Here is a 21,611-nt window from a genome sequence, read left to right on the forward strand (position 1 = left end):
AGGTCCCTCATATCAAAGACAAGTACCCACATCAGTGTCACTTGTACTATAAAATTTCAGAATTTCACCAGAAGTCCATAAGACCCCAGCTGATTTTCAGCTGAAATCACTTTCACCTGTTGCCATCCTGAGCTTGTCATAAGAGGTAACTAAGGACTGGTAGGTCAGACTCGCTGACATAATTGACATATGTCATCGATTCACAAATTGCGTAGACTGAGGCTCATGTTGTTGATCACCGGATGGTCTGTTCCAGGTTCAATTATTTACAGCCATACAGCTAGAATATTGTTGAGGGCAGCATTAAACAACAACCAACAAACAATGGTGTGCATAATGAGATGCGTGGCTGCTGTAAGACAAGCTCACTTGACTTTCAGTCAGTCAAATAACAAGTCCAAAACAGAACAATAATGCAATGATTTTATTAGTACAAAATACTCTGTAAAATTGTTTCAATAATTAAGATGACAATACATGTTCTAGTCTCAAAACTGAGACAGCATAAGGACCAGTAGTAAACAGTAACAAAACAAAAGATCTTCATAGTACCTGAACAAAAATGGCGATAAATTCACTCCCCTCCCCTTACCTGAATTCAAGAAACTGTTACCACAAGCATCAACAATTTTATTTAAATCATACATCAGCTGCCTATTGTTACTGTTAAAAATTTGCTGTGACAAAAGGTATAAGAAATCCCCTCAGAACCAGCAAAATATAACACCGAGAAGTCTAAAATTTTCAGTATTTTTGTATTGAGCAAAAACAAAGGCAAGACGCAAGATTCACAACAGAGGTTGCATGTACAACGCTACTGAGTCAACTCAAAAGTAATGGGCCACAAATGTAATGTCAGCTCACCAAAGTCTTAGTTTGAGAGTGAGAAACTGCAATATTTAATGTAACACGGCAAGCTGCAAGCGGTTATGTCGTTGACAGCGGCAGGCAGATTGATGTACCAGTTAATCTCTGTGTGTGAGTGAGTGGTTACACCAACCAGGCTTATATACACAGTCACTGATTAATGAATATTCCATGGAACCTTCGCCATGTTTTGCATTGGGAGATAACTCTAAAGTGCTACTTTAAATGCCTGCCGCTAAAATACTACTAGCACTGAACATGTGACCCATAATAAATAATCAATAATATGATTTACAGAAAATACACTCTCATAACATTATCTATCAGTGTTCATCTCTCAGATGTAATGTTCTGAATTCCAGTATACCTTCAATACCAATGCAAGACAACTCTAAACAAATTCACAAGGTACACCCTTCCCATTCTTCGTTAATAGCTGTCTTGAAAGGAAACTTGTGAAGTACTGACCTTGAGTCTCTATTGAAACCAATCAAATGACTGAAAACATCAGGATAAGCCCATACAAATGTGAAGCACATTGAGGTTAATATCATACAAAAGGAAGCAGAAAAGACTAACTGTTTAAAAAAGAATTCATTTAATAAGGATTAAATTTTTTAAAATATTTTATCAATATGTCTCTGAATATATACATCATTATTTCAAAATCTACAAATATCCCCAACTATTTTTTCGAGTATATAAAGCATAACAACTAGAACAGGCTTAAGTGGAACCATTCCACTGCATGAACATACCTGGAATGTCTACACAGTGAGTTGTGTAAAGGTAAGCTGGATTGTGTGGTCGCTCTTATCTATTTCTGATATTACTGAAGCTGTGGGTTTACTAACTGAAGTCTTACAGGATTGTGGAAGTTGTTTCACAAGGACACTACAAAAATCACATTCTATCATGAAACAACCTAAGTGGTGGGACATTAAATGTGAACACTTAAAAAATCTCAAATATATATGTAGTTTGTTTAGAAATTTTAGACATAGTGACTGTGATGCAGACCTGAATATCTACATGAAAACAAAAAATAAATTCAAATCATGTCACAGGAAGAAAGCTAAAACAAGAAGAAAACAATATGTAGAAACTTTGTGACAAAAATATTTCCATTTCATATATGTGGCAGACTTTAAAATATTTCAAAAATTAATCCACACAAACAAGTCATATCTCTCCAGAAGAATAAATTCATCACTATCAAGAACTTTTACTAAAATAAACCATGAACTAAATGATGACACTGAAAACTTTGTGAAAGATTTAATTGAATATGGCAGTGAACCACATATCGGTAATGTATCAAACAGTTTTGCAGACATTGACTATCCTATTTCAGCAGACGTATTGTCAGCAGTGAAACATTGTTAAACAAACAAAGCTCCAGGACCTGATGGAATAGTTTTTCAAATGATTTTATGTGGACTTAACTGTATTTTACCATATTTGGTTAGTGTATTTAGTTATTTTACCACCTTTTACATGAAAGTGGTTACACTTCAGACCCTAATGATTTCATGGGAATCTGCTTTTTGAATGTAACTGGTAAAATCTTTACAAAAGTACTCAACAAAAGAATTGTAGTTTGGGCAGAGGATCAAAGAAAACGTTTTGAGGAGCAAGCTGGATATAGGCAAGGCTATAGTACAATAGATAATATATTTATTCTTCAATCATTTGTACAGAAATATTTATCAAAGAAAAAGGGTCGCATGTAGGTAATATTTGAAGACTTTTCTAAGGCTTTGACTCTGTGCAGCACACTTCATTGTTTTATATCTTGTTTAAAATGGTGTCACTGGTAAAGTTTATGATGTTTTTAAGGCAATGTACTCACATATACGAGCTTGTGTAAATACTTGTTCTGGTTTGAGTGAACATTTCGACTGTAATGTTGGTACGAGGCAAGGTTGTATGGTCAGCCCAACATTGTGTATTTTGTTTCTTAATGAGTTTATCAATATGATCAAGCAGTCAGATTGTGGAGGTATTTATGTTGGTAATCTTTTTAGAAAATTTTACATTGTTATTTGTTATGTCACCGTAAATTCAGCTGAGAGTGCATTTAGATTTTTGCATATGAAGGTAAACATGCAAAAAAACAAAGATTTTGGTTTTCAGAGGGGTGGGATGATGATGCTTATCACACTTCTGCAGCCAATTTTCCCTGGGTTACACAAGAAAACAAGTCCTTGTCAGCAATCCAGCCAAGAAACCAGACGAAAGAGCCATCACGTCATTGTCTGAAGAACCTGGAGTGACACCAGTAGTAGTTGTGTGAAGACTGAAGAAGTAGTAGTGTAGTGAGAAGAACGGGCACTGTCAGCTGTCGGAACCAAAACAACCATCTGGCCTGTTTGACGAAAACAACCTTGAAACACATGGTTGCTCAAGCAAAGGCCAACCAAAATATCTACCCTCCAGACCCACTCTTTCTAAACTCACTGGATGGTGTTATATAATGTGATCATATACAAATATTCCTTTTTTTTCTGTCACTTCATGAATATTTTAAGGATGCATCAATAACATAACAAGACTACGCTCGATTAACAAGTTTGGTAGGAATTATAAACCCTCATTATTCCATTCAACCATGTAAACTAACATCACTATATTTTGTTGTCTTACACGAGTCAACAGACAGTCATGGTCTCGGTGATGATTAGTTTCATTTTTGTTTAGAAATAGTTTTTGTGTATGCAGAAATTGATGACGTCATGAGAGGTGGGAAAAAAGGATGATGGAGGTCTGAAATAAATGGATGAGAAAGTTGACTGGAGATCTAGGTAGCCTATACATTTCCAGTACCTACAGGCTCTATGTATATATGTTTCCCTATAGGTGACTCCAGTCTTTTGATATGTCAGACACCTTCACATATCTGTTTCTTTTTCATATGTTCCTCCTTGTGGTACATGTAAACATTTCAATGTCTATTGCTTCAGCACATTTGATCATTTGATTGCATTTGATCATTTATCAACTGTGTTTCAGCAGCAGATCTCTGAAGTCCCTGATTGACACAGCACTGTCTGGGGTGCCCGGCACCGGTGAGTCAGGTGTTGACCTGTCCATGCCTGTCCATGCACATTTTACCATCACTGGTAAGCAAAGTGGTCAGTCCTCTTCTGACTGGGTCCCGTTTCCCGTTTGATTTACCTGACGTGAGTAAGGAGTACCAGTTGGGGGAGGAATCCATGTTCAAAGCGCCCGAGGAGGATGAATGCGTCTACACTTCTGTCATCTTCAGGAGGTTGTCGTCTTCCTCCCTGTCTTCTGCTTCACAGGGTAGGCACCTCACTCCCTTTCAAAACAATGCCCCCATGCCCCAGTGGAGACTTTTCATCATCACTTCTGGCACACCAGCTTACCGACACCCACTCTCATCTGGCTTGGGGTGGGGTGGGGGATGCGCGCTGCCTTTTGCCAAATGTCCCTGTCAGCAGCCGGCTATTACTCTTTCTTCAAGAATGGGAGACAGCCACATCAAATCAGCAAGGAGTGGGGTTTTACTCCAAGAGACCAAGAAGGATGAATTCTGAATCTCAGAGGGGTTCTCCCGACCCCGAATGCTTACATGTCCAACCAAAATCTCGGGATCGTGTTATATCTGTCATATAAACCAAAGGAAAAGGCGATAAATACATGTATATCAAAATCGAGGTTTATTATAACGAACAGAGATGGACGATAAGCCAGTAACCATTTACACTAAAAACTATCACCCATACACAGCCACTCACCCCTTGATAATAACACCATTGATAAAGAACTTGAAATTTGTGTTCTTAAGTCTACAAAATACAAGAATGATTGGGCTGTTGCTGTGTTTACTAGATGGCAGGAGGAAAGACGTCAGAGAGCCATGAAATACAATTTGGATTACCTCTCCTCATTACAGAGGTCAGCCCTGGAGGCGGAAGGGAACTCTGGGGACGTTTCCCCGAATGTAGTTCTTTTGCGTCAATTATCCAAAGTGCCTTGACTTACATCCTGAAGCAAGGTGGCACGGCGTCCTGAGCGCTCCTTCGGGAGACATGGGAATTCCTCCTCCGGTGCGATCAGTGCAACTGTCAGGTGATTCCGGTTTATCTCCCAGGGCTGGAGAACATGCTAACAGACGCTCTCTCTTGTCGGATCCTGGCCCAGCACAAGTGGATGCTCGATAGGCGGATATTCAGAGTTATCTCCCAGTTGTATGGATCATTCCAGATGGATCTGTCTGCGTCCAGTGGGACGAATCAGATACCTGTGTTCTGCTCTCAAATACCAGACCAGAGAGCGTAGGCCTCCGAAACCTTCCTTGTGCTGGTCCTTGTTCCTTGTGCTTCTGGCACCACTTCAGCTGTCAGAGAGCTGGTTTCTGGTAATTCTCAGGTTTCTGACTCTGCCTCCTGTTATACTACCTTTGCGACTGCACATTCTCACGGCGCGCCACACCCCAATACAAGGATTCAGTGAGTGGCTTGGCCTCTGTCAGGTCAAGCCTTGAAGCACATGGAATTCCTGCAGCAGTTGCAGGCACAATTCTGGCTTCGAGGCGGGATTTGACAAACGTTCAGTATGAGGATAGGTGGTCCCGCTATGCGTGCTGGTGTTCAGATAGGGGGATTGCAGATCCCTTTTCTGCGGATTTAGTCCGAGTACTGGAGTTTCTGCAATGATTTGGCGGCTTTTAACCATTCGTGACTACTCCATCACTATTTCCAACTTTCACACCCCTATCGATGGTGCTCTTCTGAGGCAGCACCATCATGCAGAGTTTTTTAGCTGGTGTTGATCCGGTTTGACCTGCTGTCAGGCGAACCAGCCCACTTTGGGATTTGTCAATCATGCTTGAATGGCTACTACTTTCTCATGTCTACTGGCTGTTTCAGCTGTCGAGGTGACAGCTCCTATCAAACTTCCTACTTTCACCCAGCCTTCTACATCGGGGACTGTCGTGTCGTGTATTGTGAATATTTCGTTCCGCATCAGAGTTGATGTTTTTGTATAATGTCCGGATGAAATAAATGGAGCATGTGGTGGAAACCGAAACTGTGTGGTCTAATTTCAAGCTGGCAGTAATAACTGAATGGTAATACTGCAAAATAACAGGGACCTCTGCAACGCACACTCACCCACTGGATGTCCGTAAAACCCTCAAGATCCATATCAAAGCTGTTATCAGCTTGATCCGCACTCACACACTTTGGACATACTGTTCTCTCCAGTGGACAGTATAATGCCACCATGGCCAAGTGGGTCTTGGTTCATTGACAGCTGACGCTGTTGTTACTGCATACTTGTGGTATGTTTCCACTGCCGACGTGTCCCATGACTGACAATCTAGTTTGATCTGTTTTCAGTTATATGCTGGGCTTTCCCCCTAATGGTGCTCTAGATAGAATTCATAATGTGGGCGGGGTTATGTTCGCACTTTTTACAGTGATCTATATCATGCTTAGGTCTGAGGTTGGTTCTTATTGCGGTTGCTCCCTGTCTGTTCCCTCCCATAACGCCTCTTACGGAAGCTTCAGGTCAGGTCACAGGTGAGCGTAAGTCAATTTTCATAATTACAATAGCTATTATTACGTACTGTGCCAGAATTTCCTCCTCCCTAGTCTCTCGTCTTTGGGAGTCTCAGTTTATGCATATATGTACCCCAAGGACAATCTCTATGAAAAAGAATTAGACAAACCTGTAGAGGTTTCCTATTCTTTGAAGAGAATCGTCCTTGGGGAAGGGCGACCAACCTCCCCACAATTCTGTTCACTGCTTTACTCAGAGGAAATGATGATATGGGCTTGGATGCTTCCCTGGTTGCCTGCGCACACACGGCAGAGTGGTGACTCCACGTGGTGAGGGACCGTATAATGAACAAAAAAGACTAGCTATTGTTCATGGTACAATATTTGATTAAGACATTGATACAACTGTCACGTGACATTTTCCAGCAGCAGAAAATGCATATTTGTACCCGAAGGATGACTGTCTTCAAAGAATTGGAAACTTCTACAGGTTTCTCTAAGTTTCTGGCAACACAATATGGACCATTTCAGCAAGGCGCTTGAAGCTACCATCTCATCTCTGATGAGGTGCTCATGAATGCCTTAAAGAACCTGAAGATTTATTTATTTTTACTTATACATTTATTTACCTATTTTTACTTATTTATTTATTTACTTATTTACTAGTATTTATTCATTCATTTGTACTATGTGTTAAAGTGTTCGCATTTCATAATAAGGTAGAATATCTCAAATTTGGAGCCTTCTCTATGACACATCCTTATCTAATTCAGTTGGAACAATGTAAGCAGCAAGAAACAAAATGAACTCAAGGAATGTGCCATCAGATCACTATGACAACTTCCATGCCTCTGCTGAGTTCACGGATAAAGTCATAGCTGCCTCCATAATTACATATGGCTTTCATCACTTCCAAACAGAATGCTTCTATCGTGTATCAGTTACTTATTTTACAAAATTCTTCATGAAATCAGAGTTCATATGCTTCAGTACAAGTAGGAAGGAGGGAACAATTTGGGTCAACCAGCGCTGCTAGTGAGAATGGCCTTAACATTGTCGGAGTCTATACACTCACTGGCACTCACTATTCACAATGTTGGAAGCAAAGAAAGCAGTTCAAGCTGATATGCCACAGTCAAATGTGAGTGAGTGAGTGAGTTTAGTTTTACGCCGCACTCAGCAATATTACAGCTATATGGCGGCGGTCTGTAAATAATCGAGTCTGGACCAGACAATCCAGTGATCAACAACATGAGCATCGATCTGCGCAATTGGGAACCGATGACCTGCGTCAACCAAGTCAGCGAGCCTGACCACCCGATCCCGTTAGTCGCCTCTTACGACAAGCTGAGTCGCCTTTTATGGCAAGCATGGGTTGCTGAGGGCCTATTCTACCCCGGGACCTTCACGGGTCTCAAATGTGAGTGATCCCAGAGGGGAGAGAGTGAACTTGGCAAAGCCTATTGTTATGAGAGTGCATTTTCTGTAATTGGTATTGTTATTGATTAAGTTATAGTTATTATTGAGTGACAATGTTTAGAGTTTTGAGTGACAGTTATTATGGGAGACAATTCGCATCATGGTAAGGTAGCACTTTAGAGTTGCCTCCCTTTGGTTTGTGAAGGTTCCATACTTTGCTGGAATGCTCAAGAATCAGTGACTGTGTATATAAAGGCTGGTTGGTGTGTTGACACACACAAACATACAGAGTTATCCTGGATTTGTGTCTTCATTTGGCCTACATCCATCTGTCTGCCTCCTTATCAACGTTCAACCCACATTCAAGAAAGCTGGCCGTAACATTTAGTATAACTGTTTCTCATTCTCAAACTAAGATGAATATGTTATATTTGTGACCAGTTACTTGAGATTTTACTCAGTTGCATTGTATTAGAAACATCCATTGTGAATCTTGCTCTTTGGTCAATACATATTACTGAATATTTTAGACTTGTCTGTGTTATGTTGTGCTGGTTCTGAGGGGATTTCTTATACCTTTTGTCATGGCAAATTATTAACCATAACACTATGGTAACAGCCATAGGTATAGTTGACTGTGATCTCGACTGAGTAGCACTGCTAGTCAAGCAAGTGCTTCAGTGATTCTAGTGCACTTCATGAGAGGGACACTACATGAACTGCAAGACTCCACTAATGACGGCTTCAAAGACTTGAAGCAGGTGAATATGTTAATTATGAATATGATGATGACTATGAAGCTGGACATGAGGACCCTCACACACCTGGACCCTCAGCCCAAAAGATACAATGCAGACCTAGTATCCAGTAGACCTATGGCAAATGAACAAAGGGCCAAGAATGACGAACCCTGGGCATACCTGCGTGTGTAGGAATAGGAGTGCAGTTGATGACGGGGGAAGTTGTAGAGAAGTTCAAACCTACATTTGAAAGTGTAGCACTGAATAAACTGTTGTGGTCCCTCAGATGGACTTTCATTGTTCATGAAAGGACATCCACTAGAGAGACTATCTCCACTTGCGATTCTAGCTAAACATACTACACGCCCAGGACCAGCCTCAGTTGCAGCCTCACCATATGAAAATTATACACTGCTTCCATATAATACTTTCACTTATGCTGTGACTGCCATCTAACTCTGTCTTCTTGCCAGCGCATGAATTTGAACTCCATAAGTCAGACAGACTTGTGTGCAGAATCAATCACTGGTACATTCCACAAGGGCAAGAACCAACTTACTTCAACAACATGATCGACCCCACCACACCCAACAGGACCAGGACTCTTAGTCAAGTGACCAACCCTGTCACACCCCAACAGCAAGAGACAGGGGACAGCTCAAGATCACACTGCTACAACTGTTTTCCTTAAAACTATTCAGAGATTCTAGTCCATATTCCAACTGTATAAGCATTTATGTCACTACCCACTTACTTCCTCTCTATAACAAGAGTTATAAAAGATCTGTTATACATGTATATCAAACATGTTTTAGGCATGAGGGGCCCCTACTTACCCCTAAATCAAGGCATGTAACATGCCCCTTTATTTTACTTAACTTACTACCTGTCAAAAAAGATTATCTTTAAAAAAAAACGCCTGCCACATTATTCACAAATTAGGACCAAGGTGACAACAGTGGCATGTAGCCTGATTCCGCAACGTTTTCATTGATCTGCCAAATTCATTATCATTCTGAAAATAAATCCTAAGTCCTAAATCCTAAGTATAAGTCATCGAAACTAATATTCTGTGTTTCTTATGCATTATGGCCAAATTATCACTTTGTCTTACCAGTATTTGGGACAAGTATCCATCTGGTACAATACGACAAAAGTACTTCAGGCATTTTTATTTTTATTTTTTTTGGTAAATTACTGTTTTAGGAAAGCAATAGAAGAACTAAACACAACTGCTTTAAGATTGATTTATTTCAAATCACAGTAATATCTGCTATCTTTACAGTAAAGCAATGCATTTAATCATGCTATCATACCTGCCACACAGTTGACAAATTATCCACCCACCAAAGGTCATAACCTAGCATGATACATGCACTAAGGTCCGTAATGTATGTGTAGGTGGTGGTATGTTGTCTAACACGTTCAGAATAGCATGATTTTACTCAAAACTTTCATCTAAATCTGTAAGTTTACAAAGGACATTATCCATTGCTGTTATCTGATTGGCTGTCATAGGTCATGTGTTTGATTTTGACCATTCACGATCCTTATAGCAGACTGTGGCAAATAAGTGTCATTAGAAACTAGTTTTTATCCAATAAGATTGCTTCTTACAAATCGGAAAATACTCTTGGCAAGGTTGATGTTCAGAGCTTTTGAAGAATACCTGCCATCAAACGAATCGCTGCCTCACATGTTATTTTGCACGAAATTTCAAACACGGAGGTATTTGCCCCAGCTGTATTCCATTATAAAGCTCTCAACTGGGGGATATAATGACATGTTACAAATGAATGACCTTATTCCAATAATTGCTCACTTCTTGAAAGTGCTTGTGCAAACAACAAAACAATAGCAATCGGTGCCCCCTATCGCTTGCGTGGCATCTACGAAACAACAGGAAGCAATCACCACATGTGAAGTGACAGGAAACAGCTGATCTGATTGGCAGATTGACCAGATAACATCTTCAAAAACATGCATGACAAACTCTCCGAAAAGGAGGACCCCACCAGTGAGAAAACTCTCCAAGAAGGAATTGCTGATGCCCTTATGTATGAGGAAAGCTGACCTGAAGATGCAATAAAAGTGAAATCTCCTGTGTAACATCATTCAGTTACTCTGCTTTGAGCTTGATTCATATTTCTCTGTTTCCTCACCAGGGTAATCATGGGTGACACAACAGTAACTGCACCATGGCTTGAGTCTTCTGTGTGCATTTTCTGCTGAGGTAAATGGTGAGTAATGCTTGCCAACAGATCAGGGTGTTGGTCCATGGTGCGTACTTCTCACTACCGATGTAGCCCATGGCAGCATGACTGGTGATGTTGCACAAAGTATTAACCTCCTTCATCAGTTGACCTAGGTGCAGGCCCACCTGATGTTTCATCATACCATGGTGCCAGTCCTGGAACACCCTGATTTTAGCAGACCCCATTGTCCTCATCACTGTGCATTAAATTAAAGGTGGGAATAATGGTGCAGGAAGGAGGATCCAGTAAAGTTGTGCTGAGCTTTGCTAGCAGATCCCTTTGACCATCCATTCCCATATTCAAATTGATTCAAATTGTAAAAACGTGTGCCTTGCCTTTTAATTGATCACAGCAAAATTCAGTGAAAGGGGACAATGGTTCAGAAGTGGAGCTGGACAATATGAAAGATAAATATATGAAACAAATTTGCATTATGGAAATGTTGACAGGGCCACAAAAAATATATATCACACTTAATACTTTTTCCCCTGGTAATTGTATTACGGGTGAATACTGTAAATCACTAAATTAATCGGAGCATTTTATTAATGCGAAAAATGCGTCTGTACATGTGTCGCATTATTAAAATGACGCATTTCAGTCTGGGGGTGTACTTTTGAATAAACATCAGAAAACGGATATCTCTTCTTGTCTTTGTCATGTTTTATTGTCTTCAATACAATCAATACAGAATGAAACAACAATTTAGTCATCTTGTATAACATTAATTGACAATCGAGCACTCGTTTCATTGACACTACTTGTTCATCGGCAAATTTTCTCACTAAGCAGAAGTGTTGACACTACACACTACACCAGTCAATACAGGTCACTTCCTCATTACAGGTATAACAAGTCAGTTATCACTGGTTACAGTAATCACTGTCAATTGTTCAAAGTCATTGAAGCACATCAGCCAGACCGGACATTCTCCAGCCACGCAGGATCGTTTCGTGATCTTTGCTCACCTTTGCAATCGCGGCCTCCATCCATTTGGCATGAAAGAATCAGGGTGTCGCATTTTCTGATCAAAACAGCTACCTGAGCTCGCATTAAGTTCATGACGCATTTTAGACAAGACCTTTGCACTCGCATTAAATTCATGACGCATTAATTTCATGATTTACAGTATTTAGAGTATAGTTTCATATATCTGACATTTGTGGGGGTTTTCATATCCTGGAATGAGGTTTCCCCAATATGTTTTTAGCATTAAGGGCCCTGTATCACATACATGTACTATTGTTGACTGGTTTACATTGGCGGTGAAGAAAGGAAAATCCTTACATAGTTATTGCTTGAAGGAATATGTTTTGATGACAGAGGAAAGACCTCATAATTTCTCTGCCTTACTATGTGAACAACACTTTCAGTGTCAAGAGCACAGAGTCTGAAAACAGACAGGATTTTGGACACTCCGGTCCAAAATGAATACTATTACTTTATCTTAAATATTCGTAATCTGATACAGGTATTCATTCATATTAAGTTGTTGTTTTGTCAACTATTAATTGTCTATCAGCTTGTGATAACTCTTCACCAAACCCCCCTAGAAACAGAAGATTCACCAATGTACCATATATTACCGTGTATAAGCCAAATTTTGAGGGGAAAAAAAAGTTGTCTGTAGAACGGGATCGGCTTATCTATGAGGCACAATTTCATGCAAGTATTTTTCTGGTCGTCAGCGCCCTGTCAGGACGATCTTACAGGTTAGAAATACACCTGCCAGGAAGTTTACCAAGATTAAAGCCACTTTGTTATACATCATTAATAAAATACAAATCAAAGTATAGAGTTTTCATTATTTCAATGGTCAAAATCAAACACATGACCTATCCCAGCCAGTCAGATAACAGCTATGGATGATGTCCTTTGTAAACTTATACTATAGATTCAGATGAAAGTTATGAGTAAAATCATGCTATTCTGAATGTGTGAGACAACATACCACCACCTATACATACATTACGGACCTTAGTGCATGTATTGTGCTAGGTTATGACCTTTGACAAAAATGCTTTATGCACATTTTTTCTCATTGAACATCGTGTCTGAGATTAAAGTTTGAGGCGATGAGAGCCAAGATGTCACTTGAGGTATGGAACACAATTGCTCAAAAAAGATGGACGTGGTAAGTTATAATGTTCATTTGACAACTTTTACGAGTACTGTTTTTGATTGTATTCTTCTGCTTATTCACTTTGATTAATTATCTCCCTGAAAAATCGTTACTTTGCTCTTTGACAACTTGATCATATGGACCCGTTGATGATGCATGTGTACGAGAATTTTTTTCCAATAAAATAGGGAATAATAGTTTACAATTCTGTTGGGGTTAACATATTATTGTGATATAGAGTGGAAAACAAACACAGATTTTTAGAATAATGGTCATACTCTCACATTGCATACTGACCATACTTACGTTTTACATTCAAGACTTTAACGGGGGGTGTGGGGGTGCATGAAACATACCATTTTGACACTGATTTTGGGGGTCAAGTTAGGGGGTCGGCTTATACACGGTAATTAAAAACAAACAAAATCTGCAGGACTATCTACACACCATGACTGTTACTACAGTGGAAACACCACAGCGGCTTGTAACACAAGATATATACTGTCACTGATGGGTTTAACATTGTATAAAAGGTCCTTTTTATAGTGTTAAGACTGATATCAACGCCTTTTTCATTATTCTTAAGAGCCTGTCAGTGACGGTTTCTACCTTGATGCCGTTTTTGTGGATAACAGCATATAGAGTATGAAACATGTAATATTTAACCTGTGTTTCTGTATTTGAATAAAAGGAAAATTCTAAAAATGCCCTTCTTTAGGTAAAGACTAAAGTAAGGCACCTGTGTCGGCTTCAATCACATGACAAAAGACATCTTAAACATAATTTGGATCTCTTTTGTAAAGATATATATAAGGCAACTTTGAGGGAGAATAAAAACAACAAAAGTCATGTAGGGTGCACATTTTTCCTGTCCTACTGCTTTGAAGAGGCAGCCCTCACTGTTACATCGTGTAAATCTGAAATTGCACCACAATGAGGAGGTAACTCTTAGCACACAAAGGCACTCCAATAACATTCCCTGAGTGTTGATATCAGTTTGAGTATTTTGAGAACATTTCCTGTGTATGAAGGTTGAGAGTGCTTCTGTTTTGTTACTTTGTTCAGTCAAACAGAAAAGTTTTCTTAGGATTTCATCTTACAAAAGACGTTTCTTTTTTGCATATGCATTGAAATCCTCCTGATTGAGTTTATACCCCCAGTGTTGTAGAGTCTGTCGGACTACCGGAGAGATGCTGTGGTTGTTATAACCACACCCACTCTTCACACACTTTGAGATGAGATTGTTCCGCCACCGTCCCGTTGGGCCTGCACATCTCAACCATCTCCCAATCTGACGATTGTCATCATCTGTCCTTCGTCCTTGATAAAACCTGAAACAAAAGGGAGACTATATTCAAAAAGAATCTCCCTTAGCTGACATGTGACATCAAATATAGCAACACAAGTCATAACTTTAGATACTATATTGTGTTTCTTCACTCACCAACGGCACTACTGACTTGTGTCAGGATATGATCCCAGGGTACCACTGACACAATTCATCCCACAACACAACTGACACAAGTCAGGTTTGAACATACATTACCTCTGATGCAAGTCAGGTGTGATCCTACACACCATCAACACAAGTCAGGTTTGATCCAACTGTACCACTGACACAAGTTGGGTCTGACACAAATCAAATTTGATCATGAATTACCACTGACAGGTCACGTTTGATCCTATAGCACCCTCAGCACAAGTCAGGTTTGATCCTACTGTACCTTTGACAAGTCAGGTGTGATCTGACACAAGAGTGGATTGATTCTATATTGCAACTGACACAAATCAGGTTTAATCAAACAATACCATTGACACAGGTGATGATTGATCCTACAGCACTATTGACTCAAGTCAGGACTAATCCCCAAACATACCACGTACACAAGCCAAGTTTGATTATTCAGTACCACTTACACAAGTCTGGTTTGATCATACAGTACAACTGACAGGTTTGACCAAACACTCACCTACAGTACCACTGGAACCAGCCATAAGGGTCCTGTTTGTGAATCCAGCCGCTTGACTCCCACATGTCAAGACTGCCGCCACATTTTACCTTGTATGTGTTGACTTTCTCATCATATGTTGATGACGACACCTGTGAAGATGACAAGATGCCTACATAAAACTAGGAGAGAGTATTAACCAACTTTAATCAAAGTGACCAGGGACATCAGAAATGGGCTCCATATTGTACCAAGGCAGGGAAAGAAACATTGAACTTTGGTAAGCTTGGGCTCCAGATAATTTTTGAACATGAGGAGTATGTACACCATAATTTTTCGATATAAGAGTACTGGGAAAAATTAGAGTACTGAATGGAATTTAATGACGTCTAAGTAATCTCATGTTTCGTTTCATATACTAGTAGGCAACACAACATTGCTACTCTTGTGTAATGAGGTCAATAAACAATAAAGTAATGCTTTTTCAGATAAATACATCCGTAAATGACTCTAAGACCATACACCATTGCTACGGTGCTTATCTGCTATGTTTTCTGATTTTCCCCCACAGTATGATGCATATTCATTATCCATACATACGCTGATACAGCCCTTATCTGAAGTCCTGTGAACACCTTAACCACATGGTATCTATCTCCTTGTTTCCTAGACCAAAATGGAGCCAGGCTTTAGACATCACATAGATGAACAAGGCAGGCATCTTGACTGAAAAACCCAAACATGTCAGATCTATGGCACTTAAATCAGTTTACCACTTAAGAGGCTTTTAGCTTCTATTCCTGTGATCTGTTGCAGAGATCAAACGACCCAGCCATCAATAACATTTTTTCATAATAGAACATACACAATTTTGGAATTACTGATTTAGTCTTAGGAACACAACTATGGAACATTTCTTCGAATATGTCAGGGCCTGAAGACATAGTTATATTTCATGATTGATAGAACTCTCTTCACTTATTGAAAAGTCATGACTGAACATTTCAGTGGCAAGTTGCATCATGTTATACTTATCAGCTGCTACTACAGCCTGAATATGAAAATGTGAAAAATGTTGGTAAGCAATTTTTTTTAATGATTGTTCGTTGTTAATGAAGTGATCATCAATTATGAGATTTCAACCGATTCCCAACACTAGAGAGAACTGTTTCATACTCAAATCAAAAGTAAGCTGAGAAACAGACAGGTAGATTTCCAGACCTGTTGTCCTATGTTGAGTCCTTGCAACCAATCCTTGGGAAGCTCCTTCCATACACCAGAATAGCTCTTTTCTGAAATAATAATAAGAAGTGATGCAAAACCTGACTTGCGTTTGTGGAAGTATTAATGTGAAAACCTGTGTGTATAATGCGTAAATCAGTGTAGTAGATTCATGTGAAGGGTGCATTCATATTCTTCTCTCTATAGCTATACACACAAACAATATATTCAATACAACTTACAAGCATTAACATAAAAAATATAAAAAATTGAAACATAAAATCCAAAACTCTTGATCAACAAATTGACCCGTGAAAGTCTGGGGTAGTCTTTAGCAACCCATGCTTGCAATAAAAGATGACTATGACTGTCGTAAGAGGCGAGTAACAGGATCAGATGGTCAGCCTTGCTGACTTGGTTGACACATGTTGTTGATCACTGGATTGTCTGACTCGATTATTTACAGACTGCTGCCATATAGGAGGAATATTGCTCATTCACTCACTGATAAGCAAATTAAATGCAATGGAAACACTTAAAGTATATTTATCTAGATGTGAAGTGTGCATCTGCTCTGAGGAGTGAGTGTGTTTGGTTTTACACTTTTAGCAATATTCCACCAATATCACCAATACCTGGGGACACCAGAAATGTAAAAAATGTACCCATGTGGGTATTGCATCTGGGCCTTCAGCGTGACAAACAAACCTTTTAACCACTAGGCTACCCCATCAACCCCACCATGATTATGAGTCTAGGTTTGTCAAGTTTCAAAATGGTGTGTTTTCTGGTGTCCCCATGAACCCTTCTCCCACAAGCTCTGACATCCTTGGGACGCAGTTCAGAAAACCATGGCAAGATACCGGTACTCACTCACTCACTCAGACAAACACTTTGCCACGTTCAAAACATACTTGTAACACCAGATTTGATTGGTCGAAAATAAGTTCCTCCAAAACTGCCAGCTTGCATGACTTCTTTAGGAGTCATATTAGGTCGGAACTCAGGAACTCCAGCAAATACCAGCTGCCCTTTGCTGTTACGTGTTGGAAGACCAGCTGTGAACTCAATCTTTTCATCACTCTGGAAAAATACAATTAACACAAACTACCGCAATATCTCTAAAGAATGTATTAATTGTTCAGCACAACCTTGTGATTTAAATTGATGTAACATTTTGGAGCAGGGGAGGTGAAATGGAGTTTAATGTTGTACTTGACAATATTTTGCTCACATGACTATGTGTATGCATGTGTATGGACATCTGCTTGTGCTAGTCCTGACTAAACTGGTTTCATAGTGATAGCAAAGCCCATACACAGAGATGCCATACACAGTTACCCATGATACCCCACTCAGACACATTATACTGACTCCCAGCCAACCAGTTGTTGTTATACCCGTTAATGACAAGCGCCAAGCAGGGACCAACAAGCACCATACTTTTGGTTTGATGTGGCTTGAGATCGAACCTGCAACCTTCTGCTTGGCGGGTGGACACTCTAACTACTCCACCACATAGGTGATCAGAACAAGGACCATGAAAGCTTTGATGGATGCAGTACAATGTAGGTTTTCACTTTGTACTTCTGTGGTGGTTGCCCGCTGTCCTATCATGAAATAAAACAGACACGCCACTCAGACACAGCATATACAAGCTGATCAGTCCTTGTTTTTAACCCTTAATGTCTAGCATGAGATAGGGCATCTACAAGTACTATCCTGCATGTTTTGTGGTAAGTATGGCTGGGTAACTCAACCCCTTCCCTTCCCATCTGTAGACAAATGCTCATCCACTCTGCACTATTGTGGTAAATGTATCTTTTACTAGTGTCTCAAATAAATGTATACCATCTAATGTCCACCAGAGGTATTAAAGTATAGAACTGCATGTCAGTGCCCTTTCATTGTTCAGTTCATTTCTCACTACGATGCTAGAAGGTGTAAGCATGATCACATATCACCTGAAGGCAATTACTGTGTGAAGACTGGAAGCATAGCAAAATTAAAACTGCTATGAAAATCTTACTAGTTTCATTTCCTCAAACTTTGCATATTTGTACTGTCAGTTATGTTTAGAAATAAGGACATTAAGGTGGGAAAAAAGGGCTCCTAGCTGTAACAGTAAACTTTAATATTTGTGTATCAGACAAATACTTGTGTATCAGATAAAATAACAAAAACTTATATGAATAAGTTACATAACAGCACATAATGAAATCACCCGTGAAGATCCGGATTAGAATTTAGTAACCCATGCTTGTCCTAAAAGGTGATTAACACGATGATTGGCTGGTCCGATTTGCTGACTCGACTGTCATTCTATTGCATAGATACATGCTCATGCTGTTGATCACTGGATTTTCTGGTCTAGACCACATATTTACAGACTGTTGTCATATAGCTGGAATATTGCTGAGTGTTGCATAAAATAAACTCACTCACATAAAGAAATCTCAAAACTAGTTAAAGATATTAGACACATAAAATATCAAACAAATATTCTCCACATGTATGTTCGCACCTTGACTTGATCTAAGTACTATTGTTAACAAAAATGTCAGTCAACTTTTCATATGTTAGACTGCAAAGAAAACTGTATGAAGTACTGGCTTATCTGTTCCAGACTTCCTTATTTGCTGGCTACCATCACAAAGGTGAATTATTGCTGAACATAACATTTAACAGCAAAGTATCAGTTAAACAACGGACAAGCAAGAAAACAAATATACAACATACAAGAAGGAAATTTTATTCATGCATACATGGAATGTATGAATTACATTCCTCACTATATGGATCAAATTTCTTTCCAAACTTATTTCATACACTTTAGAATACTGAGAAGGCTGTAATAGTAGTTATATGTCTTCAGGCTATCATCATAAATAAGAAAACAGTGTGTTCTTGATTGACATCTTGCCCCAGGCAACAGCTGCTTCTTCCTTTCTCTCTCCCTTTACGCATCCCCCCACCCACCCCCACTCCCGAAAGTAACCAATTCCCCACCAAATCATATCAAATCAAGGTTAAGGTTACTCATAGAGTGTGTGAAGCGTAAGACAGGATCAACACCATGAAATGTGCGCAATCCTTGGGGCACTCATAAACATGAGTAGGTGTGCTCTTTGTAATTAAAAATGTGTTAAAAACGTTTAGCTATCATTGAAATAGAATGCTGTTTCACAAATGCTAGATAATAAAATTAAGTCAACAGCTGTTTGAGGTTTGATCAGCAATGAGGTAACTGAGTCAGTAGACAAATTGCAAATGATATAGTTTGTCCCTGCTGGAACCTGTCTTCCCTTTTTTCTTCCTACATCAATGCGACCCGTGAAGGTCCCGGGGTAGAATAGGCCTTCAGCAACCTATGCTTGCCATAAAAGGTGACTATGTTGGAAGAGGCGACTAATGGGATCAGGTGTTCAGGCTCGCTGACTTGGTTGACACACGTCATTGGTTCCCAATTGCGCAGATCGATGCTATGTTGTTGATCACTGGATTGTCTGGTCCAGACTTGATTATTTACAGACCGTCGCCATATAGCTGGAATATTGCTGAGTGCGGTGTAAAACTAAACTCACTCACTCACTCCTACAGTACATCAATGCATGTGCATCCCAAGGTTGAACACTTAAGGCCATGTAGTTTCAGTGAGTGAGCAAGTTTAGTTTTATGCCGCATTTAGCAATATTCCAGCAATATCACAATGGGAAACACCAGAAACAGGCTTCAAATTTATGCCCATGAGGGGAATCAAACCCCAGTCTTCAGCGTGATGAGCAAAAATACCTCAACCACTACCCCACATGTAGTTTCAGATGAGACACTGAAAATGCATTAACTCTACCAAAAGAGTGGTATCTCCAAGGTTGCAGCTGGATCAAAAATCAAAACATCCCTTAAACAAAACTACATGCCTTTCTGAAAACCACAAACCTTTTACAAAAAGTCAATAATTATACCTACAACTATGACAGTATTAATTACCTCCACATTCGTGCCCTCGTCTATCAGCTTGGGGTATGAGGAGTTCTTCCCTTCTTCCTCCATTGTGTTTGCAACTGGCTTAACATTCTTCTTCCCCTTTTGTCTCACCTCAGGTTTCTTTTGTACATTCTTCTTAGATGACTTTGATTTTTGAAGGGCAGGTGATGGCTTCCTTTTCTTTGCAGTTTTGGATTCAGCTGTTTCCACTTTCCGTTTCAACATCTGAAACAAAGAATCAATGAATGAGTTTGGTATTATCATTCACTGAACATGACTTACGCTATACTACTGCAGTATACATCAGGAAGGTACGTCACTCATTGTTTTAATGTGGGGAATCAACAAAGGCCTTTGGAAAGCAAATGCTTTCACAACTGGGTCACACTACCAAATCCTAAAGCAAAGGGTAATTTAATAATTCATGACACTAACTACATGGAATATATTGATAAACAAAGCCATCGGGAGATGATATCTGGGACAATTTGCAAATTGGGATTGACTTCTTACACAAAAGTCTGGAAAGATATTTTTCTTATTCATACTTTCAGATTGTCAGAGATTGAAGTTAAAGTCGCATGTAAAGGTCACGACACAATATTATATATCAATACTGAAGAGATCAATACCATAAACCACGTATGTATAAACCACAAGAGAATATTTTTCAGCCCACACTGGTACCTGGAATCATGATTCTTGAATGTGTTGTTATGAACAGCAAGTGTTAAACCTATCTACCAAGCGGATGTTGTTATCAACTGCAGTATTTGTTAATTATTTCAAATGAAAATTGTTAACGCATCTATTCAATTAAACGCTTGTTACTGTTTGACACAGACCCCTGTTGCCATAAACAAGCATCAATAACCGAACACTGCCTCGTTACGTGATCCGGAATACCCTGAAATGATTCGGAAATGGACTTTCAGTTATTTTTCTCCACCTTCTGGGGTCATGACCTTTTAGCATTAGCATTTACTATTACAGACGACCGACAGATAGGTGATGTCACGAATGAAAACTATTTTTTAGGGTTTATATTCGTTTTGATGGTTTTTGCATTAGTGTAGAAGAGTAAAAATACATTTGCTGGGAACTTTGGATAAAAAACTCGACTTTGAAGTTTGTGATTTCCGAATCGTGACAGCAGGAAAATGAAGACGACTTCTTGTTTACAAACACTTTCATGTGTAGCGACCGCGTAAGGCCAGAAGTGATAGGCGCAATGTCCGCGAATTTACATTACGCCAGACATGTGACGGTCAGACCACAGCTACACATTCGGATTTTGCTCAATCTAAAGAATGATTGAACAAATCCAAATGGTCATGTGCATACGCCAATAAAAGGTTTTGCACACTTTCCATTCTAAGCATACATGTATATATGCAGATAATTTACCTTGTCACGACAACTCTCCACCGTCGCAAATACTTGTTTATAAATGGCACGCGTTCAGAAGCGCCCTCTTTAAACTAAGAACCTGGATATGTGCAGAAACAAAAGCTCTTGAGATT

General features: G+C 39.5%; 1 protein-coding gene across 1 annotated transcript; it reads right to left on the reverse strand.

Moving 5' to 3' along the window:
- Positions 1-9,787: 9,787 nt before the first annotated feature.
- LOC137287680 (uncharacterized) lies at positions 9,788-21,577 on the reverse strand. The gene is made up of 6 exons (XM_067820072.1): positions 21,496-21,577; positions 20,092-20,313; positions 17,016-17,184; positions 16,102-16,172; positions 14,902-15,032; positions 9,788-14,262 (listed from the first exon to the last, which is right to left on the reverse strand). The coding sequence occupies exons 2-6, from the start codon at positions 20,311-20,313 to the stop codon at positions 14,028-14,030; spliced, it is 828 nt and encodes a 275-aa protein (XP_067676173.1). The 5' UTR covers positions 21,496-21,577; the 3' UTR covers positions 9,788-14,027.
- Positions 21,578-21,611: the final 34 nt, after the last annotated feature.

This window comes from Haliotis asinina, chromosome 6 (assembly GCF_037392515.1).
Source record: "Haliotis asinina isolate JCU_RB_2024 chromosome 6, JCU_Hal_asi_v2, whole genome shotgun sequence".
In the NCBI taxonomy this organism is placed as follows: Eukaryota; Metazoa; Mollusca; class Gastropoda; order Lepetellida; family Haliotidae; genus Haliotis; species Haliotis asinina.